This window comes from Pan paniscus, chromosome 1, assembly GCF_029289425.2.
Source record: "Pan paniscus chromosome 1, NHGRI_mPanPan1-v2.0_pri, whole genome shotgun sequence".
Taxonomy (NCBI): Eukaryota; Metazoa; Chordata; class Mammalia; order Primates; family Hominidae; genus Pan; species Pan paniscus.
This window is the reverse complement of record NC_073249.2, coordinates 12,144,129-12,170,679: the sequence shown is the minus strand read 5'-3', so window position 1 is coordinate 12,170,679 and position 26,551 is coordinate 12,144,129. Positions and strand designations below refer to the sequence as shown.

Below are 26,551 nucleotides of genomic sequence, written 5' to 3'. Positions count from 1 at the left end.
ATTAGCCAGGTGTGGGAACAGGCGTCGGCGTCGGCGGCCTGTGCAGCAATGGCCAAGATCAAGGCTCGAGATCTTCACGGGAAGAAGAAGGAGGAGCTGCGGAAACAGCTGGATGACCTGAAGGTGGAGCTGTCCCAGCTGCGCGTCGCCAAAGTGACAGGCGGTGCGGCCTCCAAGCTCTCTAAGATCCGAGTCGTCCACAAATCCATTGCCCATTTTCTCACAGTTATTAACCAGACTCAGAAAGAAAACCTCAGGAAATTCTACAAGGGCAAGAAGTACAAGCCCCTGGACCTGCGGCCTAAGAAGACACGCGCCATGCGCCGCCGGCTCAACAAGCACGAGGAGCAACTGAAGACCAAGAAGCAGCAGTGGAAGGAGCGGCTGTGCCTGCTGCGGAAGTACGCGGTCAAGGCCTGAGGAGCACGTTGTCAATAAAGCACAGCTGGCTGAGAAAAAAAAAATTAGCCGGGTGTGGTGGTGCATGCCTGTGGTCCTAGCTTCTCGGGAGGCTGAGGTGGGAGGACAGCTTGAGCCCAGTAGGTGGAGGCTATAGTGAGCTGTGGTCATCTCACTGCACTCCAACCTGGATGACAGAACGATACCCTGTCCCCCATCCCCAGAAAAAAGGAAGAAGGGAGGAAGGAAGGGAAAGAGAAGGGAAGGGAGGGAAATGGATAGATGTAGCTTTTGTGTTTATTTTGGGCTGTAATCTGAGCCCTTTTGTCTGCATACTTATCTCTGTAGGTTCCAAGCCCATGAGAATGAAATGAAAGGTTTAAATGTCATCCTGGTTTGTTTTTGTAAATGATTCCCTGTTTATTGTCACCACCATAGTTCACTTGAGATCCAGTAAAGGTAAATTCTCTAAACAACTACAAAAACACCAAGTATCTGGGGACTACCTGCAGCCAAATTCTATTATAACCTCTAAATTCTAACTCTAACAATGTAAACTGTTTTTTTCATAAGTGCCTGCTGTCTAAGTCCCAACCACCCATCCACCTAGACGCAGCTGGCTCTATGTAGACTACTGTTGTTACAGGATGACTGTGATGTGTATTTCTTTTAAAATATTTTCTTTTCTTGTTTACTAGATCCAGTGGGCAGAGTCCAGGGCACTTTTGGTAAAGAGGTGAGATTATGAAGCTCTTTTTTGCTGCTCCCTGTATTTTCCACCATCTGCTCCCATATTCCTGCTACTTAGAGTCCACCTGCTGCTTCAGCCATGTCATTTGTCTTCAGGTCCTGCCCTGGGCTCCTCTGTGGCATTGCCCTGCACTGAACAGCTGTTGTTTTAGGACAGGCTGCATTTCTGTGAGTACAAGATGGTCTTTGCAGGTGGCTGGTACATGAATTTTAAGCTTGTTGAGTGCTTTGAGATATGAAGCTAAAAATACATGTGGGAGGTGTGTGTATGTGTGTGTGTGTGTGTGTGTGTGTGTGTTTGAGGGAGAGATTATTCTTTGTACAAAGAAAAAGTGACAAGGGGTTATATGCCGCTGATGTTCCTGCATCATCATCATCAAATACTGTTTATTAAGCTTCCTCCACATCGCTGATGTTAAGGGCTTGCAGATTCTCCTGGGTTTCTCTTTTCTTCCTCTCCCTGTACTCAGCCTCCAACATCATTCTACCCTCCCAGCTCTTACCTTAGCAGTTTTGTACTAGTTTCTGTACTAAGACTTGACTACTCAATGTTATGAAGAAGAACAGGAATGCTGTGGCCAAAGAGGGATGGCCCAATATGCAAAAGCACACACCCTCACACCTTCTCAAAGAACAGGACAGAGCATTCCTTAGCCTCTCTAAGGAAGCCCTGAAATGATGTATCATCCTTTCCCATGGGGAGGATATTAAATACAAGTAGAGGGTTTCTGCTTCCAAAAATGTGTTGAAGACTCCTTCCAATAAAGCCTTGTGTTGGAGGTAGAGATGCAGCACCAGATCCCCTGTTGCAGGAGGATTTGTGGCCTCACCTGCTGGAAGTGTGTATGCAGACAGGAAGGCCACATCCAGTGACTAATCACGGCAGGGATATAAAGGCTGGGCCAGTTTGGACCAACATGGGACAGACAACATGGACCGTGTTAGTTCCAGAACTCCTTATGGGTCATCTGAGTTTGTCACTAACCCTACATCAATCTCAACTTCTCCCTCTGCCCAATCCTGCTTCTGTTTCCTTCCTGACACAGCTGTTGACCCAAGGGCCCTCCATAATAAATACTTATCCTGCCTACTATCCACCTCACTGTCTGCTTACTGGAGAACCCAATCTGCAATGGTTGGTGCTGGAAGTGATTTGAGAAAGAGAAGATGACTCGGTATGGTGGCTCACACCTGTAATCACAGCACTTTGGGAGGCGAAGTTGGGAAGATCACTTGAAGCCAGGAGTTTAAGAACAGCCTGGCCAACACAGTGAGACCCTGTAACGATTACATTTTTTTTCAATGAGTTGGGCATGGTGGTGCACTCCTTAAGTCCCAACTACTCGGGAGGCTAAGGCAGAAGGATCTCTGGAACCCAGGTGTTTGAGGCTGCAGTGAGCTATGATTGCACCACTGCATTCTAGCCTGGCTGACAGAGTGAGACCTTGCTGAGAAAGAGAGAAGGAGGTGGGGGAAGAGGGAGGGAAGAAAGAAGGGAAGGAAAGAAAGAAAGAGAAAGAAAGAAAAAAAGAAAGAAAGAAAGGAAGGAAGGAGAGATAAGAGAGAGAGAAAGGAAGGAAGGGAGGGAGGGGAAGAAGGAATAAAGAAAGAAAAAGAGAAAGGAAGGAAAAAGGGAAAGGAAGGAAGAAGGGAGGGAGGAAGAAAAGGAAAGCAAGTGGCTAGATGAGGTTTGAGAGCTGAATCCCTCTCTGGCTGGCAATGGGGACCCCATAGCTGGTGGTCAGTGGAGCAAAGACAGACATGGCACAAAGTGGTAACCCGTAACCCAGTTTTTATGACTTGCTGCTCTACTGAATGGTAGGCCAGAGGGAAGGAATGTTCTAGCTGGTGGAGGTATCTGGTATTTTAGGAATATGTGGGGAATAGTTACTACAAGGACAACAGAACTGAGGAGCTATTGATGATCTAAGCATGATTGATGATTAGAAGAAAGTAATGAAAGGCTAAGTGCATTAAGAAGCTCTTATCTTTTCCAGGAGGAGGACAGAGAAAGCTCAGGACAAGGCACAGGACTTAATCATCAGCATGGTAGGACTCCAAAGAGCTCCACACAAAATCTTGTGCATGAATATTCATTGCAGCATTCTTCACAATAGCCAAAAGGTGGAAACAACCCAAATGTCCATCAATGAACTGATGGATATCAAAACATATCCACACCACCTGTGAACTATTATTTGGCCATAAAAGGAGTGAAGTACTGACACATGCTACAACATGGATGAACCTTGAAAACATGATGCTAAGTGAAAGAAACTAGTCTCAAGAGTCCAGATATTATATAAATCAATTTATATGAAAGTCAAGAATAGGGGAATCTATAGAGAAAGTAGATTTGTGGTTGCTTAGGGCTAGGGGTGGGCTGAGTCATAGGGATAGGTAAATGATAGCTACAAGTTATGGGTTTTCTTTTAAAGGTGATGAAAATATTCTAATTTTGACCACAGTGATGGTTATACGACTCCGTGAATATACTAGAAACCACTGAATTGAACACATTAAATGAGTGACTTGTACGGTATATATAAAGCATAAGGCTATTTAAAAAGTAAAGGCGGGAAAACCTAGGTGCAGACACATTACTATACTAAATGGGGGGGAAAGAGGCCTTCTGCTGGTAATTGAGGCAAAATTCTCACCTCCATTGAGCAGCAGGACTCACTCCCTCAGCCATGTGGAGCTCTCTTAAGATGATTTGACTGTGTTGTTGGATAAATGCTGTCATTCATTGACATCCCAGTTGACACATTGCAACAAAAATCATTGTGACAAGGGCAGAAAAAGAACGTTCTACTAGATTCACCAAATCAATGACAGATGAGCGAGTCTTCTGCTTTTATAGCTGGAAGACCTTCATAAAGTAAGCTGAGCACATTTCCATCAGGCCAGGCTAAGAGTCAGACTTTTCCAGGCATTGTATGTCTCCACCGCTTCTTTCTGTCACCTCTTAAAGGGCATCAGAGGTTATTTCACAGAGGCAAGTGATGTATTCCCAGGAGACACAATGATAATGAAGGAGCCAGAGATTTCTGGTTATAGAATTGCCTCTGCTGCCAAAAGGCTGAAGATCTTTTGGAAATTAATTTAGCCAAATGTAGATAATTTCAATTTTTCCCATCTAAAAATGCAGAGGGTAGGCTATGTGGTATCCTAGCACCTTTCAACGATGATATTCTAGATGCTATTTTTTGGGATACCTGAGAACCTTTTGGTCTGATTCTGGCTTTCAGGATGGAATACTACAGAGTGCAATGACTGTGTAGTTGAATGTCATATTCTAAGACTGAGTTGAGCATTATCTGCCAAAAAGGGTCCTTCTGGCTTTGTTCTTATGGGAAGTCAAGAGCAGTGAGTGGTCCTATTATGTGGTTCTGGCACTCAGCTTTCCTAAACTTTCATCTTGGAGAGGACTCTGGATCCCATCCCTGCCCTCCATTAAAAACTCTTCCATCAGAATTGTCAAAGACCTCATCATTTCCAAAAGCCTTTTAGTAGTTATTACCTTCTGTATGGTAACATTTAATACCATTTTACCCGCTTTTGTGTATGAAGCTCGCCTATTCTACGGCTTTATGCTGCTTTTTTCTTTCTATTACCCTGCTTCTTCTGGAACACACTTTGTTTGTCTCCATGGGTCCTTCTATGTTGTCCTCTCTTTGGAGTGGACATCCTTCAATGTCTTTCCTTGGCCTTCTTCTCTCCCTTCTCCACTGGCTTCTTCAGGGAGATGACTCACTCTCACAATTTCAGCTGTTATTTTTGTATCTTTCTCTCCTGGAACACATCTCCACCTCTGACCACTTCGTGGAATTCTAAGTTTCTAACGGCTTGCTGAACATCATCACTTGAATGTCCTGCCAATGCATCGAATTCAGCATACTCAAAATAGACCTTGTCTTTGTCCCCAAAGTGATTCTGTTTCCTAACTGGTGTTTCCCAGGCACCTGGCGTCAAAACTCCCAAGGCATCCATTGATCACCATGGACGCCTCCCTTCCCCTCAGACCCCATATCAGATCTGGCCTCCACAGTGTCTTGGCAACCTCTTAACTTTTGTATCTTCTATGTACCCACTCAGCTGCAGGCTTGCAGCTTGCATCCTCCCTTTCTCATGCCATTGGGTATGAGAAAGTTTCCCCAGTGGTACTCTAGCTTCCATCCCCTCAGCCTCTTCAGCGACCTTCTCCGTTATTTCTGGCATTGGGTGCTTCTCTCCTCTCCCTTCAAACTTTGCCTTTCCATCGGTATTGTAACATCCTTCATGTCTGTGGAGAACAAGTTATCTAAACACTTATTTATTTATTTTTTAGAGAAAAGATCTTACTCTGTCATCCAGGCTGGAATGCAATGGCATGATCATGGCTTACTGTAACCTTGACCTCCTGGGCTCAAGCAATCCTCTAGACTCAGCCTCTTGAGGAGCTAGGACTATGGGTGTGTGCCACCATGCCTGGCTAAGTTTTAAATACTTTTGTAGAGATGGGGTCTTGCTATATTGCCCAGGGTGATCTTGAACTCCTGGCCTCCAGCAATCCTCCTACTTCAGCCTCCCAAAATGCTGAGATTACAGGCATGAACCACTATGCCTGGCCTATACTATTTATCAACATCTTCCTCCCATTAGCTTAATTTTAATTAATTATATTTAATTAAAATATTATTCATAAACTCTACCTTTCAAAAATGTACAATCGAGTGGTTTTCAGTATATTCACAGGTCATGCAGCCACCACAGCCATGTAGTCCCAGGATATTTTCATCACCCCAAAAAGAAATCCCATACCCATTAGGAGTCTTTTCCCATTCTCCCCTATTCCCAGCTCCTGGCAAACACTAATTGATTCTCTGTCTCCATACATTTGCCTGTTCTGGATGCTTCATAAGAATTCGATCATTCAACACGTGGTCCTTTGTTGTTGGCTTCTTTCACTTAGCATACTGTCGACAAGGTTCATCCATGTGGCAGTGTATATCAGAACTTCATTCTTTCATGGTTGAATACTCTGATTTCTATTCAGATCTCTTTTGCCTTTTACGGCTGAATAATGTCTCATGGTACAAATATACCACATTTTGTTTATCTATTCAGCTACTGATAGATGTCTGGGTTGTTTACACCTTTTGGCAATGATGAATAATGCTGCTATAAACACTTATGTCCAAGTCTTTGTTTACACAGCTGTTTTCATTTCTCTTGGGTATATATCTAGGAGTACAATGGCTGGATTTATGGTTGACTTTTTGGGGAACTTCCAACTGTTTTTCAAAATGGCTGCACTATTTTACATTCTTAATCATCAATGTATGGGCCCTTCAATTTGTCCATGTCCTTGTCAACACTTGCTGTTTTCTGTCTATTCTACTCTAGCCATCCTAGTGAATGTGACGTGATATCTTATTGGGGTTTGGATTTGCATTTTTCTACTGACTACTAATACTGAGCATGTTTTCATGTGCTTTTTGATTATTTGTGTATCTTCTTTGGAGAGATTCAAAATTATTTGTCTATTTTTTCATTAAATATTTATAGACAGAAAATTTATTTTTTGCTAGTTTTATTTTCAAAATTTATTATGCTATATTTCAAATATCAAAGGGAAATTAAAATAATAAAACCAACACCCATATTCTTAAGAAATAAAATGTTACTGATCGGGCATGGTGGCTCACACCTGTAATCTCAGCACTTTGGGAGGCTGAGGCGGGCAAATAACTTGAGGTCAGGAGCTTGAGACCAGCCTGGCCAATATGGTGAAACCCTGTCTCTACTAATAATACAAAAATTAGCCAGGCATGGTGGTGCCCACCTGTATTCCCAGCTACACAGGAGCTGGAGGCAGGAGAATCACTTGAACCCAAGAATCAGAGGTTGCAGTGAGCAAAGATTGCATTACTGCACTCCAGCCTGGGAGACAGAGCAAGACTCTGTCTCAAACAAACAAACAAACCGTAATAATAATAGAATAAAATAAAATATTACCAATGTCTTTAAAACCTTTGTGTACTTTCTGCTGATTGCATCCCTTGTCTATCCCTTCCCAGGGTGTTTTACTTTTCTGTTTAACATTCCTATGATTTTTATTTTTAAATGTCTCATTCCTTAACAACATTGCTTTTAAGTTTATATAAATTGTGTTCTAGTGTACATTTTCTTCTGCAAGTTGATTTTTTATTTAACTTTATGCTTATGAAATTCATCCATGGTAATATGTTTAGCTCTGGTTCATTTGTTTTCTCTGTTTTGTTTCCCTATAGGAATATATCACAACAGACTTATCCATTTTTATGATTTACCGCCTCCAAATCATTCTCCACACTGCTGCTAGAGAGATCTTTGTAAAATGCAGATTTGATCAGAACACTTCCCTGTTTAAAATGTGCTAGTGTCTTCTCTTTGCCATCAGGAAGGAAAAAAACCCGAAGTTGTTTGCATGGTATAAAAACTCCTTGTGATCTGCATATAAATTCCTTGTGATCTGGTCTTTTGTTACCTCTTCAGACTCATTTTTTCCATCTAGCTGCTCATAATATTTTCACTTTATCTTTCAGCAGTTTAACTGATGTGTTTAGTGTGTGTTTTTGTATATTTGTGTATGTGTGCATTTTATTTATCCTGCCTGGGTTCTCTCTGAGCTTCTTAAATCCATGGTTTGTTGTTTTTCATTAATTTTGGAACATTTTCATCCATTTTTTCTTCAAATATTTCTTCTCCTCCTTTCTCTCTGCTCCTCCTTCTTCTCTTCTTCTCTGATGCAAGTTCCACGAATGGGTTGGGTGCGGTGGCTCATGCCTGTTGTCCCAGTGAGTACTTTGGAAAGCAAAGGTGGGAGGATACCTTGAAGCCCAGAGTTCAAGACCAGCCTGGGCAACATAGGGAGACCCTATCTTTACAAAAAATTTAAAAATTAGCTGGCATGGTGTCATGCACCTGTAGTCCTAGCTACTTAGTCGGCTAAGGTGGGAGGATCACTTCAATCCAGGAATTCAAGGTTACAGTGAACAATGATTGCATCACTGCACTCCAGCTAGGACAATGAAGAGAGACTTTGTCTTGAAAAAAAAATCCACAAATGTCAGACCATTTGATATCGTCCAACTGTCAATAGATTCCCTGCTGGTTTTTCCTACTCTTTTTTCTCTTTGTTTCATTTTGAATAATCTACTTTATCTATATTCAAGTTTACTAACTTTTTCCCTTAGCTGTGTCCAGCTTTCTAATAAGCTTATCAAAGAAATTCTTGCTATCTGATATTGTATTTTCTATTGCTAGCATTTCCATTTGACTTCTTAAGAGACTTTCCATTTCCCTGCTTAAATTTCTTATCTGTTCATGCTTTGGCCCATCTTTTCTACTGGGTACTAACATATTCATCACAGTTAAAGTCTCTGTTCAATAGTTACGTCATCTGAGTCATCTCTGGGTCTGATTCTATTGATTCCTTTGTCTCCTGACAGTAAGTTGTGTTTTCCTTGATTTTTTGTGTATCTTGTAACCTGTTATCGAATGATGGTTATCATTTACAGAACAGTAGTGAATTAGGTAAATAACATTTACACTTAGAAATAGAAACATCTCTTCTTTCATGGCATTAATATGTGTGTGGAGTGGTTAGTCAATCTAGTTAGTAGTTCAGAAGTATTTGAATGTTGTTGTTTGTTATCTTCAGTGCACCACAGGCTTCATATTCCCCCATGGTGGCCTGCCAGAGGGACTTCTCATGTTTGTGATCCACTTTCAGCTTCAGTCATCTCTGCACACCAATCTGATAGGGGTTCCCTACCCACATCTTCCCCTTCTGTAGTGGAAGACTACTATTATTACTCAGTGCTGGGCTCATTGTGAGTGGTAGGCAGGTTCTCACTTCTCTTGGTCCAGCTCAGTTTTAGGCAGGACCTGGGTGCCTCAGGTGTGAGGACTTCTTGGGATTCCTCCCTTTTCCCCCCATCACAGCTGAACTTTGCCTTGTGTCTTTGGTAGGTCTTGGGCAGGAGAGTATTTCCTACCACTTCCCTGCAAGAGCAGACCCCTGTTATGTATTGGCACAGGATCCTGGGTCAATGACATTTTCCTGCCCCTCCTTGTGGAGCAGACAACTGATGCTTCTACCCTTCCTCCAGACACAGTAGATCTTTGGATAATTCGGGGGTAGGGGCAGGGTAGAGGGTTTTTTACTCCTCCCTTAGAAGCAGACAGGATTTCTTCTTCCTCTTCTTCACCATCCCTGGGGGAGAAAGGGTTGTTGCTGCTCCCTCATGGCATGAGGTGATTGCTTCATAGCAGACAAAGGTCTGAGGAAGCAAGTGGTGTTTCATGCCTGTCCTGAGAGGCAGCATTTGCTTCCTGCACACCCGTGTCAATGACAGGAGCTCTCTCTGGTCCCTTCCCCTAGCTGCCTCCAATCTTTCTTGCAGCTGCCGTGTGGAGATTCATGGAGAAGATCTTGGGATGAGTGCAAACTTTCTATGTATCTGACTCTCAGTTCTAAATGGATAGGTTAGCCACCTATGGCTTTCAGGAATTTGTTCAATTTTTAGCTGATTCCTTTCTACAGGCTCCTACCACCACTTCTTTCTCCTGTGCTCTTCCAATGTTAAAAAAGTTAATACGTTTCATTTGTCTTTGTAGGCACTTGTCACTCCTTAAAATTTAGTTCCTTTGGTTGCCTTGAAACCTCGGCTCTCTATTGGGTTCAAGACAAGCTCTGATTTTGTAGATGATCCAGCTTTCTCTCAGCATTAGGATATGAGGAATATTCTTTTGGGGGCTTTGTACAACCTAAGAAGTCATAGAAGTCCCTGACTCACCTCTTTGTGCCTTTTCCTCTTTGTATCCTAAGCCCTATGTGAACAAAGCATTCTGTGTTGCTGAGGCCGTGCTACGCTGTTCCCTCTGTTAGAAATGTCCTGACCTATTACTTTGTTTTTCTTTTATTTATTATGTTGTTGTTTACCAAATTTATTCACAGACATAGTTTAAAGCAAGTGTGTTAAAAGGCTTTAAAGTACTAAAGGCAGAGGCCCCTGCTTCTTCTCTCCCCTTTTTAAATCCCTTTTCCAATGGGCTCCATGCTCAACTCCTTTAGGTGATTATTTTGGCATCTACCTTCATGTATCTAAATAACATGCTTAGATGGCTACTTCTTGATTTTTCAGTTTTCTACAATATCAATTTACACTCCGTTATGAAATATGAGGATTTGTCTTTTATCTTTTTCCACCACCACAAACATCCACCTATTTGATTCTCCCATCCCAACTCCAAAAATACTTTTATCATAATATTGATAAGATCAATATTTAGGGTTTACCGTAATATGACTTTAATATGACTTTTTTTTTTTTTTTTTTTGAGACAGGGTCTCACTCTGTTACCCAGGCTGGAGTGCAGTGGCATGATCTCAGCTCACTGAAACCTCTGCCTCCTGGGCTCACGTGGTTCTCCTGCCTCAGCCTCACAAGTAGCTGGGATTACGCGTGTCTGCCACCACGCCTGGCTAATTTTAAAAATATTTTGAGTACAGACAGGCTTTCGCTATGTTGGCCAGGCTGGTCTTGAACTCCTGGCCTCAGGTGGTCCACCTGCCTTGGCCTCCAAAAGTGCTGGCATTACAGGCGTGAGCCACCGCACCTGGCCTAATATGACTTTTAAATGATTTTTTAATTAAAATGTTAATCAAAGCTTAGCCATGGAATAAATTGTAATTACTTTAGCTTTCATAAAAAATATTTTGCTTTCTCTGCAGTAATCATTGTCTTGTTTGCTTGGTTTCTATCACCAACCCAATCCTAATAATTAGTTGAACCCTAAACCCTGTGTTCATGTCTCAATTTTTTCTCGATACATTCAAACACAACAGATAACCTATCAATTTCATCTTCTTTCTAACATGCCGTAGTCTGGACTGGCTGCCTTTTATGCCAGGAACTTAGCTGTTATCCCGGATCTTGCTTCCTATCAACCTGTTGTAATCTCTGTATTAGTCTGTTTTTACACTGCTTTAAAGAACTACCTGAGACTGGCTAGTTTACGAAGAAAAGAGGTTTAATTAACTCCCAGTTCCACAGGCTTAACAGGAAGCAAGGCTGGGAAGCCTCAGGAAACTTACGATCATAGCAAAAGGCAAAGGGGAGGCAAGCACCTTGTTCACATGGTGGCAGGAGAGAGAGAGAGAGCAAAACGGGAAGTGCCACACCCTCTTAAACAACCAGATCTCGTGAGAATTCACTCACTATCATGGGAACAACATGGAGGAAATCCACCGCCATGATCCAGTCACCAGACTGGGGTCCCCACCAAGTTCCTCCCTCAACACTGGGAATTACAATTCAACGTGAGATTTGGGTGGGGACGCAGAGACAAACCATATCACCCTGTTTGCTGTGGCCATCTCTTTTTCTTTTCTTTTGTTTCTTTAAGTATTTTATAGCTTCCTTGGATAATTGATGTTCCCATGGTTTATGACAGGTAAATTTATAAGACTTTACCATCATAACATTGAAACATTTATTTTATCCTATGTGATTGATGGTTAATTTTAAGTGTCAACTTGACTGGATTAAGGGCAACTAGATAACTGATAAAGCATTATTTTTTAATGTGTCTGTAAGGATTTTCCCAGAGGATGTTGGCATGTTAGTCAGTGGACTAAGGGGAGAAGATCCAACCTCAGTGTGGGTAGCACCATCCAATCAGCTGGGGGCCTGGGTAGAACAAAGAGGCAGAGGAAAGGCAAATTCAACCTCCATCTTCTGGAGCTGGAATGCCCTTCTTCTCATGACCCTGCAAGTCAGAGCATTAGGCCCTTGGATTCCAGGACTTGCACCAGGGGCCTCCCCAGTTCTCAGGGCTTTCAGACTTGGACTGAGCCATGCCGCTGGCTTCCATGCTTCTCCAGCTTGTTGATGCCCTTTCATGGGACTTCTCAGCCTCCATAATTGCGTGAGCAAATTCCTCTAATAGATCCTCTTTTATTGCTGTCTCTCTACATATATATTCTATTGGTTCTGTCTCTCTGGAGAACTCTAATATGTCCTGAAATCTGATTCATCATTTGACTGGATCAAGTGTTCTATGTTGGAAATAATATACCTTTTACATTTTAGAGACATTCTCGCATTGCCTTCTTTTTCTGGTGCCATTTTGATTTCTGCTCCATTGTTTGTCTCTGGTATTCTGAAATTTTATGACAATATCCTGGGTACTTCCTGTACCCTTACAAAAATAAATCCTTTTGATTCTGGGAAATTATGTTTTTTTTTTTAATAATTTCTTCCCATTTCTTTTCTCTTTCCTGGAACTACTTTTGGGTGTTAGAGCTCCTAAATTGGACTCTAGTTTTCTTATCATTTCTTCTATGATCTATCTCTTTTTCTTTCTGCTTCACTTTCTGAGTGAATGCTTCAACTTTATCTTTCCTTGCTTCTGCTAAATTTCTCATATTTTTAATTTTTAAGAGTAGTTTTCTTTTCTCTGAATGTTCCTGTTTGAAGACATTCTGTTTTTGTTTTATGAAAACAATATCTTTTCTCTCTGATGATACTAAAGAGAAGTTTGTGCATTTTCTTCTTCTTGTGTAACCCCTGTTTCTTTCAAGTTTTCTTTTGCTGTTTGTTATTTTGGTTGCTAACACCTATTTTAGGGGCTTTTCTCAAATGCCTGGTTTTCTTGGTTGCTCATTTTTAAGAGTGGCTTACTAAGAAAACTGTTGAAAACTCTAAGTTTGTTGGTGGGGCTGGTGGAATTGTAGGAATCGCTGTAAGGAAAGTAGCTGGGCTGTTACATTGGAAAAATCTGTCAGTAGCATTAAGTCTTTCTTATAGGGATAGAGAGATGCCCCTGTGAAGGCTCTTCCAATATCTACCTAGAGAGGTAGCATGCGCCACCAGCATTCTGGGACCTGAGTTTGGGAAAAGGGATGGGGATTTCAGCATCGATAAATAAGTGTTTACTCAGCCCTTTTGCTTCAGTATGGTGCCCTCACTCCCAGCTGGGCCTCCATCTCTAGTCCAGGGACCTTCTTCAGAGTACAAGCCTCCCATCTCCTGCCGGGATAGACAGGGTGCATCCACCCATCTCTATGGAGGGAGCTGGGGAGAGGATCTCAGGATCTAACTCATAAGCAACTTAGCACTATTTATTTAGACCTACCTTTACACACACACACACATACATGCATACACACACATGCACACACACACGTGCACACACATGCATACGTGCACACACACGCATGCACGCACACACACACGCACACACACATGTGCACACACACACACCTGTATTCTAGGGGTAACCACTGCCACCAATTCTTGTGACTTTGGAATTCTCTGGCGTTAATTGGATTGATTCTTGGCCTCCTTCAATACTGGTTTAGCATTCAGCTTTCTCGGGTCTTTTAATTCATTATCACTCTCCAAAACTCACCCAAACCCTCCCATCAGGCCTTGAGAGATTAATATGTCATCAGTATGTCAAATAAAAAATTGGCTGGGTGTGGTGGCTCATGGCTGTATTCCCAGCTACTCAGGAGGCTGAGGTGAGAGGATCACTTGAGCCCAGAAGGTCGAGACTGCAATGAGCCGTGATGGCACCCCTGCGCACCAGCCTGGCAACAGAGGGAGACCCTGGCTCAAAAAAACAAAACAGAATATAACAAAAATAATCCCAACCAAACAGAACAACAACAACAAGGAATCAGAGAAGGCTCAGGGGAGGGACTACTGGAAGTGGCCCAAGTAAAGACAGGTGACTGGAGGCTTCTGCATAAGGGACGGCAATTTAAGCCTACACATTTACCATTGCTCCCACCTGAAATGATAGCGAAGGAATTGTTTTGAGGGCAAAAAACAAACAAACAAACAAACAAACAAACAAAAACTCCCAGGAAAAAAAGATGGGAGGAGAGAGGTAGCTCATATTAGGCAGTTATGAAGAATATAGTAATAAAGGTCAGGCCAGGCATGGTGGCCCATGCCTGTAATCCCAGCACTTTGGGAGGCTGAGGCAGGAGGATCACATGAGCCCAGGAGCTCAAGACCAGCCTGGGCAACAAAGTGAAACCCAGTCTCTACTAAAAATAATTTTTTAAAAGTTAGCTGGGTGTGGTGGCAGCTGTGGTCCCAGCTACTCAGGAGGCTGAGGTGAGAGGATTGCTTGAGCCCAGGAGTTTGAGGCTGCAGTGAGACATGATTGTGCCACTGCACTCCAGCCTAACAGCAAGATCCTGTCTAAAAAAAAAAAAGAAGAAAAGACAAGAAATCAGGGTGCTGTTGCATGGGAAGTTTCAGCTTCTCATGGTGGCTAAAGTGAACAGGGCTGAGAGACTTGAAGGGATTAGTCTTCATGGCCTATTTCAATGGAAGGTGAGTCAAATGTCCAGCCTAAGTGTCTCGCTAGAGCCCAGCATAGCTGACATTACGGAGTCTCTGGGCCATGGTTCTCTCTTGTAGTAGGAGCAAGCTTACTCCAGCAGACACTTAGGTTTCTGGCATTACCAACCTCTGCTGAAGCCCTCAGTTGATGGGGCCTTTTGGGGAGGGGAGATGTCCCTGGAACAAGCACATGGAGCTTCCTCAAGGAGCTCAGACAAGGGCAATTGTTGGGGCCCAGGAGAAAGTCGTATTAAGCAGATGGGCTCTCTACCCAATGCACACAGAAACCAATACTATGGCATGGGCTTTTGAGAAAAAAAGGCTTTATTGCAAGACAGACCAGCAAGGAAGCAGGAGGGAGGCTGAAATCTGTCTCCTCCACTGGGGGTCTGGGGCAAATTTTAAGGGCTCATGGGCCATGGAAAAGGACTTAGGAATAGTTGGCTTGGCAGGGTCTGACTGGAGGGTTTCACATTTGACCATTTATAGTAAGGTATGTTGAGGCAGATTTTACCCCGATCTTTGGGGCCAATGGACTCCTTGCATCTGAAATAGTTCCAGCATTCAGGTTCTGGTCATGTCCTAGTCTTCTGGTTCTGTTGGAAGGACTTACTGGTTGTGGGTGTTATTAGGGGTCAACGCCTTTCCTATTGCTCAGGCTACATGACTTGCAGTTTCTGGCTGTGTTATACCTACATGGTAACTCGACAGAGTAGGCCCAGTTTGGCCTGGTCCTATGGTTAGAAGAGAGGAAGTACTTACGTGCACTTGAAGCAGCTGTTGGGTACATGGTCACTGCACAACTGCACAAAAGTACAGGTACCAGGCCGGGCGCAGTGGCTCATGCCTGTAATCCCAGCACTTTGGGAGGCCAAGGCGGGTGGATCACCTCACGTCTGGAGTTTGAGACCAGCCTGGCCAACGTGGTGAAACCCCGTCACTACTAAAATTACAAAAGTTAGCCAGGCGTGGTGACACTCGCCTGTAATCCCAGCTACTCAGGAGGCTAAGGCAGGAGAATCACTTGAACCCGGGAGGCGGAGGTTACAGTGAGCTGAGATCATGCCATTGCACTCCAGCTGAGGTGACAGAGAGAGACTCCATCTCAAAAAAAAAAAAGATAAAAAAGAAAAAAAAAGTACAGATAACAGCTCACAGCATTACACAAACGTCATTCATGTTTAATGCAATTGTTGCTATCTTTACACCTAGTCCTATGTTTGGAAATTATATTAACATACAGCCTGGGCAATATAGTGAGACCTCGTTTCAACAAAAAATTAAAAAATCAGCTAGGCATGGTGACATGTGCCTGTAGTCCCAGCTACTTGGGAGGCTGAGGTGGGAGGATCGCTTGAGACCTGGAGGTCAAGGCTGCAGTGAGCCATGATTGTGCCACTGCACTCCAGCCTGGGCAACAGAGCAAGACTTTGTCTCAAAAAAAAATCATATTAACATAAAATTCAATTTAATGAACTCAAAGTTCATTATGATTGATGATAAGACTTTTGCCAGTAAGAGGTTTGGGGAAAGTAGAATGTTACGAAAATTCCAGACGGTGAGAAGCATCTGCGATCTCTTGCTGTTCTTCTTTTCCCCAGGACTGTGTTTCTGGCATGGCCAAATCAGTCACACACGCTCCATGACCCTATGCCCATGCCCTTGAATGGAGATGCGGGTTGCTGCTGGCGTCGGGCCCCTGCCCATCCCGTGGATGACACGCCTGACCCACGTCCCCTCGCGTCTGTCTGCTGACAGGACTGTGCTCACCAGCTTTGATAAAACCAAAGAGGGGAGAACAGCTTCTCGTCACCTGCTGTAGAGGCAGCATCTACGCAGGGTGGCCTCTGTCCTCTCCTTGGCTGTTGGCTTTTTACACATCAGTGTCCTCATTTCCCCCACAAGCCCAAGGGCACCTGACACACCGTGTCACTCAGTGACTTCACCTGCGAAGAGAAGGGGAGCAGGGCCAGGTGCTGTGTTTTCTCTAACATTGAGGTTGACCTTTCAACACCAGAACACGTGGTGGAAGGAAAGAGTTTTCCCCATCCTCACAGCTCTGGAAAAGAGGAAGAAAACACTACCAGTTAAATCAAAAGCTTCAAAAGGCATCGTAAATTCCCGTAGCAGGATATTTAAAGAATGGTTTTAACAATCAGACTAAATAAGGCGACCTGACTCCATGCCTGGAAAACTCACCAGGCTCAGGAGAGCTTTGTCATTATTACCTCATCTGAGAGCCACTTAACCCAGGCAGGCCGTGGACGTGCCTTGCTGGCTGATCTCACGCAGGAGAGATCGGTGCAGTGCAGGCAGGTGGCAGACTGGCCGTGCCTCCACGCAGGCCCTCCCTGGCCACCACTGTTCGGGATTCAGTTCTTGTTTCTGTTGTTACTCAGAGGGCATAGAGGAGACCGGTATACCCAGCGGCCAAAGGCAGGGCCCAGGCGGGGGTGAGCACAGGTGTGTTATTTCTTTCTTTCCACTTCTAGTTGGAGGCATTTCTCTAGGGAAAGGGAGTTAGGGTTTCTCTGCAGCAAGCAACCCCCTTGCCTTTCCTCTCCATGATTTTGTGAGTGCAGGAGGATTCCTGATTCTGGCTCATGTGGTCCAAGTCCATTCAGAGATACAGGTGTGAACCAAGCCCCTGCCACCAACTTACTGTGTTAGTGAATAAATCACAAAGACTCTTTGGACAATTTGGGGACATTTAGGGGCCTTCGAGTTTCAATATTCTGTAATTCTGACAGCTCTCTGGCTGTCCATGGGTAATGCACAATTTTGCCTTTTATTGGCAGGAGCTGAGGATTTTATTGATTCCGTTGGGTCTGAGAAGAAAGGAGGCCCAGGCACTCATCTTCTCCTAATTAATTTTTCATGTTCCACAGCAGCGATTCCTCCTACAGCCAGGAGAGGCTGAGCAGCGGCTTCGCTGATGCTTTTTGTTAGCATCAGATGTCAGCAGAACCGGCCCACCTCCTGGTCCTGCAGCCCCAGTGGGTGTCTAGGGAGGGAACACAGCTGTCCCTTCTCTCTTCTCAAAGACAGGTGGTGGGGCAGAATTGGGGGAGGGGGACAGAGAGAGAGAGAGAGGGAGAGAGAAAGGAAGACAGAAAGAGGCAGAGAAGGAGAGAGAGAGAAAGGAAGACAGAGAAAGGGAGAGGGCGGGAGAGAGGAAGAGAGGAAGAGAGGAGAGAGAGAGAGAATGGCTTGCATAATTGAATGAGAATTGTCTTCCCCAATGCCGGGCATGGTGGCTCACGCCTGCAATCCCAGCAGTTTGGGAGGCTGAGGGAGGTGGATGACTTGAGGTCAGGAGTTCGAGAGCAGCCTGGCCAACATGGTGAAAGCCCGTCTCTACAAAAATTAGTCGGGCATAGTGGTGGTGCACACCTGTAATCCCAGCTACTCAGAAGGCTGAGGCAGGAGAATCGCTTGAACCTGGGAGGCAGAGGTTGCAGTGAGCTGAGATCCCACCACTGCACTCCAGCCTGGGCGACAGAGTGAGACTCTGTCTCAAAAAATAAATAAATAAATAAATAAATAATAATAATAATAACTGTCTTCCCTGAGATGAAAAGGATCGTTTCCCAGCAGGGAAACCCTAGAGCCCAGGTGGCCCAATGGCTTCCTCGGGGTCATAAACAGCACAGTTGCAACGTGAACTTCTGTTGGTTTTCTTCACTGAAGTAGAGCTGCTGCTGCCGTGAGTTAAGGCATCATCCGGTTTTGATCCTTCCAAATAGTCACTGAAGATAGTGGCGTGCATCCCCAGGTGCTATCAGAGGACTGTTTTTCTCTTATCAGGGAAGTCCTGTGCATCTTGTCCCACAGGGCTATGGAGATGTGGTTGGCATGGGACACACCCCCTTCATGCTTAGTTAAAGCACAATTGCACTGCTGTGGACTGGCTTTGTCTCATCCCCCGTCATGCTGTGAACACTCTGGAGAGAGGAAGTCTGTTTTGTTTTTCTGGCTCCCAGGACCCCATCCAGAGAGACAGGAACATAGGAGGTGCCCATTGAACAGTTGTTCAATGGATGTGAAATAAAGGAACACAAATATGACCCTTGCTTTTATCTTCCTTGGGCATCCCAGGCTCTGGCATTTAGATCAAATGGTTACAGTCTATAGAAGTTGATTCTGTAGACTGTGGTCTGGGAGCACAGGGCAGAGGCTCAGCCCAATGATCGCCCTTCACTGTGTCGAATGCCCTGTGCTTCACTACCAGGCTTTTTGATGTGGCTGAGAAAGTTTACGTTCAATCTCAAAATGCTCTCCTTAGGGAACATCTGATACGGTTTCCTTGAGAAAATAAATTAATTTCTCAGGTTTGGCATTGGCAAGTGTCCCACTCACTGCCCGTTAGGAACCCTGCTTTCCAAACCTATACTCCTCTTACTATGTCATCCTGATGCCCTGTTTAGTTGCTTCTCATAAGAATGGAAATGGTAGCCAGCCCTGGTGGCTCACACCCATAATCCCATTGCTTTAGGAGGCCAAGGCAAGAGGATTTCTTGAGACCAGGAGTTCAAAACCATCCTGGGCAACTTATCAAGACTCCACCCCTTCACAACAACAATTTATTTATTTATTTATTTATTTAGAGATACAGTCTTGCTACATTGACCAGACTGGTCTTGAACTTCTGACCTCAAGCGATCCTCCCATCTCGGCCTCCCAAAGTGGTAGGATTATAGGTGTGAGCCACTGCACCCAGACTAACAAAATATTTTTAAATCAGCTGGGCATGGTGGCTCACACCTGTAGTCCCAGCTACTTGGAGGCTGAGATGGGATGACTACTTGAGCCCAGGATTCCAGGATGCAGTAAGCTATGATCATGCCACTGTAATCCAGCATGGGTGACAGAGCCAGACCCTGTCTTAAAAAAAAAAGGAAAATAATAGTAAGGGTGGTGGGGGAAGAGGGATGAAGAGCGGTTGGTTATGGGTACAAACATATAGTTAGATAGAAGAAATAAGTTCAGATGTTTGATAGCACACTAGGATGATGATACTTAGCATCAATGTTATGCATATTTCAAAGTAACTAAAAGAGAGGACTTGAAGCCAACACAAAAATGATAAACACTCAAGGTGAGGCATTTCCCAATTACCCTGACTTGATCATTACACATCCTTTGCATGGAGCAAACACTCACATGTGCCTCATGAATATGTAAATCATTATACATCAATAAAACGGGGAAAACTAGATAATAAAAAATAGAAATGGAGGAGATTAAAGAATAGAAATGGAAAAGCATGTGTAGTAAGTGAGTGGGAGGATGATATGTTGAAGTGAGTTGCTTCAGAATGCGGGTGCTTACCTTTGTCATGTCCATTGGGTACCACGAATGACTTGAAGATGTCATTTTTTTTTCTGGATAGGACAAAGGGAATGTAGGTGTATATTCTGGTATCTCCCCGTTTCTTTCTCTTATGCCTGAGGTTTCTTGGTGAGTTTTGTTAAGTTCATTTGTGACATCCTTTTGGAAACAGAGTGTAAACTTGTTCTATCTCTCTCTCTTCTCTCCGTTCTTGCCCAGGCTGGGACTCTATTCCCCAGGGTGATGGAAGACTGGCTCTTGAGCTGCATCCTTGGTAGCTTTTCCTTCTTCATCTCATTGCCAGTGAGGACACTGAGGAGGAGAAGGAGGTGAGGAGGAGGAAAAGGAGGAGGAAAAGGAGAAAACCAACCACGATCCACTGTCACCAAATGAGCATGCCAGGTTGCCATGCTGCACAGCTCCAAGAAGCACCACTGTCCATGTGGTCAACATGGATGGATCCCTGAGGAGGTGTCCAGCAGCAGCCTGCATGCCATGCGCAGCTCTGAAGTCAATAATCCTGGAAAAAGGGTCATTCCTTCCCAATAAACTATAGTGGGCTATCTCCCGCAGACACCCACGAAATTTCCCTCCTTTTCCTTCCATGGAGGACTGGTGAAAACGTCATCGTGGACCTGACCTGCATCTGGAGACCATCCCTCAGAGGCGCTGCAGAGCTCCTTTCTGCCCAGGCATTTACGGCAGGTGAGAACTTGGAGAGGCGAGCTCACGAGGGAGTTGGGGTTTTGACTTGGCCATGACTACTCAGCCCAGGATGAAAGCTGATACTTTCTGAGTGCATTCTTTGATTAACCCTTCAATCCTCACAATCACCCCATGTCACCAGGAGGAAACTGAGGCAAAGTCCACACAACTGGCAAATCTGGTATGACTCTCTTTCTGTCACAGCAGTTTGCTGGGCACAGACCTGCAGCCAGATGCTCAGGTGAGTTAGTTCCAGTGGCTGCTTTTTTGTGGCACCCAGACCTCCGTTCTCTCCCTTCATCACTGACCTGTTGCCGGTGCCTTCTTGGGACTCTCCCAAGGCCTTGCTGCTTTTCTCTCCTTCTGGGCTTTGACCAAGGCTTACCCATGTGGCCACACAGTTTCAGCAACTTGGGGGAAAATGATAGGAGGTTGAATCCCTTTCCCTTAGGAAGGGACTGAGGCTTCTCATGCTCCATCTAGCAATTGTGTCTTTCTCAAAATGTACAACATTATGTTCCACGAGAGACTCAACACACAGGTGCACAGGTGACATATAGGTGGCTTTTTGCCTATGGAGAAAGTGGAGCGTCGGAGGAGCCACAGAGAGGGAAGTGAGGGCTAGCAGGTGAGGGCGGTGTGATGTTTCTTCTCCTCTCAGCCAAGCTCTGTCGCTCCTTGCTCCAAGGGACAGACTGTGCTCCTGTGGGAAGCCTCTGACCTCACTCCAGTGAGAACAGCAAAGTGAGTGGAGGTGACCCAGCAGGCCTTCTGCCCACCACAGCTGCTTAGCTGGAGGATGAAATACACTTATTAGCCAAACCCGATGACAGGCCTTCGTTTCTGCTTTTTAATCCCTCAGTAGTTTATAAATGTTCCTTTCTCTTTTGCAGCTTTGAACTACACCCCTTTCTTTAAGGAATGTCAAATTAAACTTGAATACAAAAGAATATTTCTCACCATCATACCATATAAGTTTTTATGTGTAATTTTATGGCCACGCTTTCCGACTAGATATTAGTATTATAATATTTCAAAGCGAAAAGCAAAAAAGAGTTATTGCCATTGAGATGTAAATACGAATAAACACCCTTTTTAGAATCCAGTGATTTTTGTCAGGCTTTTGGGAGTGCTTGCTTGTCATTTTATAATTGCAATGAAACTGAAAAATAGACCTGAAATTATATAAAAATACATCAAGGAGTGCCCTGCATCTATGTTCTCCTAGTCTTTGAAGGCAAATTCTCTATGAATAGAACTTATAGAGATTCTAATTGGTCTTACAATTGAGTTTCTGGTAATTGAACATACCTTTTAGTCTTCTTTACTTCATATCATCATTTCACATCTTCATTTCAATTACTGGTGCTAGAAAATAAAATGCAATACACTGTGATTCGTGTGTAGAATGCTGGTTAGTTCAGCTCCAAAGAGCAAGTAAGATGTTCTATGCTCAGCTCTCTCCTGGGTCTGCTCATAATAGGTATTCAGTAAATATTTGTTGAATGATTAAATAAATGAATGAGCAAATGGATACAAGGATGCTGCTATGTAGCATTATGTAACTTGCTTAGATTGTATGTATTTTTTACTGTCTGTCTCCCCTGAATGGGATGACGGCCTCTCGAGGGCAGACGTTTTCGTATGATTTGTTCACAGGTGTATCCCAGGCACGTAGTAGGATGACTGACACATAAGGTACTTGGCAAATATTTCTTGAACAATTAACGAGTCTGGGGCTGTAGCCACAGATGGCACTTTCTCATCTCAGCCAGATGGTTCTTAAATGTATATCTTCAGTCATAAAGGGAATTGGGAGATATATTTTAGATGTGTTAAAGAATGAAAGCAGATTGCTCGCTGTTCCTGGTCTCTTTACACAAATGAGTCTGCCCACAAGAGCCCTCACTGGGAATGTGTAAAAGGCGACTGTCGACCCCAGCGTTTCTTTCTTAGGAATTCCTTCAGACCACCTTTAATTTGTCTGCTGTGCAGTTTCTCACCTTTCGTTTCTCACTTTTTGGCTCCTCACTATACTCACTTCTCATGAAAACAGGGACTCAAGTGGATGTGTACACCCATGTTCTTTGTGTGCTATTCACAGTAGCCAAAAGGTAGAAGCAACCCGCAGTGGGTGAATAGATAAACAAAATGTGATACGTGCATGCAATGGAGTATTATTCAGACTTTATTTTATTTTACTTTTCAAGTCTAAGTGTTTAATTATTATTCACCTATTTCACAGAAAAAAGAGGAATGTAGCAAATGGGTCGGGGTTGTAGAAAAAAAATCCCGGACTTTACGTGTCATTCTGTTTTCATCCGAGAGCAGGGCAGTCCCGACATCAGGCACAGCAGCTGCACTTCTCCGAAGCCCCTTTGCAGATGCAGCCCTGGGCACACTTGGCACAGCCCAGGGGGCAACAGGAGCAGCAGCTCTTCTTGCAGGAGGTGCATTTGCACTTTTTGCACTTGCAGGAGCCGGCGCAGGCGTAGGAGCCTCCAGCGGCGCAGGAGCAGTTGGGGTCCATTGCAAGCCGAGGTGAGACCGGCGTTCCCAAGCGAGAAGAGAAGAGGCAGTGGAACATGTGGAGGGCGTGGTGGATTGATTCAAACTTTAAACAGGATGGAGATTCTGACACCTGCTACAACATGGATGGACTTTGAAGACATTATGCTGAGTGAAATAGGCCAGTCACAAAAAGGCAAATACAGGCCAGGCATGGTGGCTCACACCTGTAATCCCAGCATTTTGGGAGGCCAAGGCAGGTGGGTCAGTTGAGGTCAGGAGTTCGAGACCAGCCTGGCCAACATGGCGAATACAAAAATTAGCTGGGCGTGGTGGCACATACCTGTAGTCCCAGCTACTCGGGAGGCTGAGGCAGGAGAATCACTTCAACCAGGGAGGCAGAGGATGCAGTTAGCTGAGATTGCAACACTGCACTCCAGCCTGGGCAACAGAGCAAGATTCCATCTCAAAAAAAAAAAAAAAAAAAGGACAAATACAATTCCGCTTATGTGAGTTTCCTCGAGGAGTCAGATTCATGGAGACAAAAAATTGGATGGTGGGGGAAGAGGAGATTGGGGTGTTATTGTTGAATAGGTACAGCGTTTCAGTTTGTGAAGATGAAAAAGTCCTGAAGACATTGTTAATGATAAAACAACACTGTCAATATACTTAATGCCATGAAACTGTACTCTGGTTAAAATGATAAAATTTATGTCATGTATAATTTTACTATGATAATTAATAATCTTTTAAAAAGACCCATCCATAACCACCCATTTGGGCTCTATGGTTCCACTCATGCCTTTGGCTTTGCCTTGAGGTCCTATTTCTGGAGAAATCTTCAGGTATGAATCTTGGCCTGCCTCGAGGACTTAGCTGTGTGTTCCTTGACTCAGGTTTGAGTGGCACCTTCTCGTGTTCCATTTGTTCATCATCTTGAACCTAAAGCAAAGAATCCACTCTTAATTGCTGTCTTGGTTTAAGTCAGGGGCCATCACGAGAGGGTTCTGTATTACGGTTTTCAGTTAACCATTCAGCCTTATGCAGGTCCCTTGGAGGAGAAGTTGAAGAGATTAATGGAAGCCGAAATGGCTGGGAACTATAGATTGTGATTATTGTACTACAAAGATGGTGTTGCAGCTAGGAAGGAAGTAAATAATTCAATACAATACATATGTATATACACACATCAACTTCTGAGTCCATATATAAATGAGTAGGTGACTTGGGCACTTGCTTATTTATGTATTATCCTAGAGCATATATGTTATGATAGCAGGGATTTTTTGCTTTGCTCATTATTCCATTCCCACTGTGCCTGTTATGAATTAGGTGGCCAATCAACATTAGTTAAGTGGATGAATGAGTACATTTTACACACACACACACAGACACACACACAGAGATTGAGAGAGAGGGAGAGTCATTGCTGCTTCTGGCTTAGGGCCAAAAAGAGTTACATGTAGAGAAACTCAAATCTATTATAGCAGTTAGCTTGTGATAGGCTTTCTTTCCTGCCAAACCATAATTGTGTGCTGTTGTAAATGACATCTCCTCCCATGCTTTGGAAACTTGTCTTCATTTCGGAACTGGTTTATTGTCCAAGTTAATTCTCCTCCCGCCTTTTCTTTTTCTTTTTCTTTTTCTTTTTTTGAGGTGGAGTTTCACTCTTATTGCCCAGGCTGGAGTGCAATAGCATGATCTTGGCTCACTGCAACCTCCGCCTCCTGGGTTCAAGTGATTCTCCTGCCTCAGTCTCCAGAGTAGCTGGGATTACAGGCACCCACCACCATGCCTGGCTAGTTTTTGTATTTTTAGTAGAGACAGGGTTTCACTATGTTGGTCAGGCTGGTCTTGAACTAGTGACCTTAGGCGATCCACCCGCCTCAGCCTCCCAAAGTGCTGGGATTACAGGTGTGAGCCAGTTTGCCTGGCCAACTCTCCCTTTCTATACTGTTTTGCATATTTTCATTTTATGAGCAGGTTGGAAGATGAATTTTAAGGGTGTTTGGAATACAGAAAGGATGAAACCTCTGAAATTTTCTTTGTACAATTTTTAATGCTCTAAAGTCTCATGGCAATTAAACAATTATTATTTAAGCAGGATATAAAAAGTTATGCAGAGCGTGGATCTATTTAAGACACATGTAATATAATAATTATTGGTGTTATTAATACCAGTTAGTACATAGCACCCAATATTTGTTAATCATTGTGTAATTAATTTTGTTAGTTTACTTTGGGTGATTCCTCTAAGGAATATATGTGACTACATATTATTATTCCTCTTAACATTCTTGGGAGCTAAATATTGTAGTTCAGAGGTAACAACATCTCAGATGTTAACTGATTTGCCATACAAGAAAGGGACTAAACATTCAGGAACAATGGAAGATTATATGGTACATATATTTTCTATTTCAAATTGCTCTGAAAAATTTATGCCTAGTCCTTTTTATCAAGCAAATGTGCAGCATTTTTTTTTTTCTATAAGTCTAGCTTTTCTTTCAACACAAGACTGAGCTGGAGTATTTTGCCTCGCAGACAGTGAGTCTCGGCACCTTTTTGGTGGGGACAGCCATACTGAGTTTTCCACTCCACGGAGACCTGAGACTTCTGAATACCAAGAGAAAAGAGAGAGATTGAAAGGAAGGGTTCAGTCCTTGAATTCCTGTTTAAACTCCATGATGCCAAAGGGGTTAGATACATTGCCAAAAGCTTAAGCAACTGAGCAAAAAATAAAGCTGAATTGGAAATGATACAGGGAGAGAAAAAGAGTTGGGTCAGCAGGTAGGAGTTAGTGGGTTCACCCCATCTCTTTAGCTTCCCTAAGGCCTCTTGGAGGATATCTTTTCCTCTCCTTACTCCACGTCTGCATCACCTGCCTCTGTCCAGGCTCCGTGGCGGCATCAGCAAAGGCAAGGCAGCCAGGGAGGGCCGCTGAGAACTGAGGTTCCAAAATAGGGAAAGTAGAAGGGGAGGGCTTGGCTCTCAAACTACTTCAGTTCTTCCTCCTCCTCTCTCCCTCTCTCTCCTCCCTTTACTGGCTCATTTCATTTTCCCATGCTGCCATTCTTTATAAGTGCAACCACAAAGACTCTTTAATATAGCATTAAAAATCCAGTTACCGAAAATCAATTTGTCTATACAAAATAAGGATGCAAGATAAACAGGATGCTCGTTCTGTAACTGTCTGAGGACTCTCCACAGGAAAGGGAGAAATGCCGTGGGGAGACATTGATGTCCTGCATTCATCATGTGATTATCCTTGTCCCGCTCGTCAGCGGCGGAATGAGACAGAACAACTTGACCTCGCCCATCAGGACTGGAGAGGCCGTTGTTGGGATTAGAAACCCAGAAGGTAGAGAGATAATACTGCAAATAGAAAGTGCTTCACACACAGTAACTGCATCCATGGCCCAGAGAACAATTGTAGCACACAAGGAGCAGGGCTGTGGCTAAAGTGT

At 43.8% G+C, this 26,551-nt stretch overlaps 2 protein-coding genes across 3 annotated transcripts; one reads left to right on the top strand and one right to left on the bottom strand.

Annotated features, from left to right (window-relative positions):
* LOC100986607 (large ribosomal subunit protein uL29-like) lies at nt 1–20,812 on the top strand. Of its 2 annotated transcripts, XR_008621143.2 has the most exons (5): nt 1–401; nt 1,098–1,135; nt 1,246–1,317; nt 3,147–3,198; nt 20,091–20,812. XR_008621143.2 is itself a non-coding variant. In XM_063596483.1 (3 exons), the coding sequence occupies exons 1-2, from the start codon at nt 49–51 to the stop codon at nt 1,129–1,131; spliced, it is 387 nt and encodes a 128-aa protein (XP_063452553.1). In that variant the 5' UTR covers nt 1–48; the 3' UTR covers nt 1,132–1,135; nt 1,246–3,166. The 2 variants fall into 2 exon arrangements, 1 of the variants encoding a protein (XP_063452553.1); XM_063596483.1 differs by lacking the exon at nt 20,091–20,812 and having other exon boundaries at nt 1,246–3,166.
* Nucleotides 20,813–22,836: 2,024 nt separating this feature from the next.
* MT1HL1 (metallothionein 1H like 1) lies at nt 22,837–25,289 on the bottom strand. The gene has a single exon (XM_055098719.2). The coding sequence runs from the start codon at nt 23,161–23,163 to the stop codon at nt 22,921–22,923; it is 243 nt and encodes an 80-aa protein (XP_054954694.1). The 5' UTR covers nt 23,164–25,289; the 3' UTR covers nt 22,837–22,920.
* Nucleotides 25,290–26,551: the final 1,262 nt, after the last annotated feature.

Coding starts and splice junctions, on each gene's coding strand:
- LOC100986607 (XM_063596483.1), top strand. CDS start 49: ATGGCCAAGATCAAGGCTCGAGATCTTCACGGGAAGAAGAAGGAGGAG. Junction 402..1,097: donor CGGCTGTGCCTGCTGCGGAA/GTACGCGGTCAA, acceptor CTTGTTTACTAG/ATCCAGTGGGCAGAGTCCAG.
- MT1HL1 (XM_055098719.2), bottom strand. CDS start 23,163: ATGTTCCACTGCCTCTTCTCTTCTCGCTTGGGAACGCCGGTCTCACCT.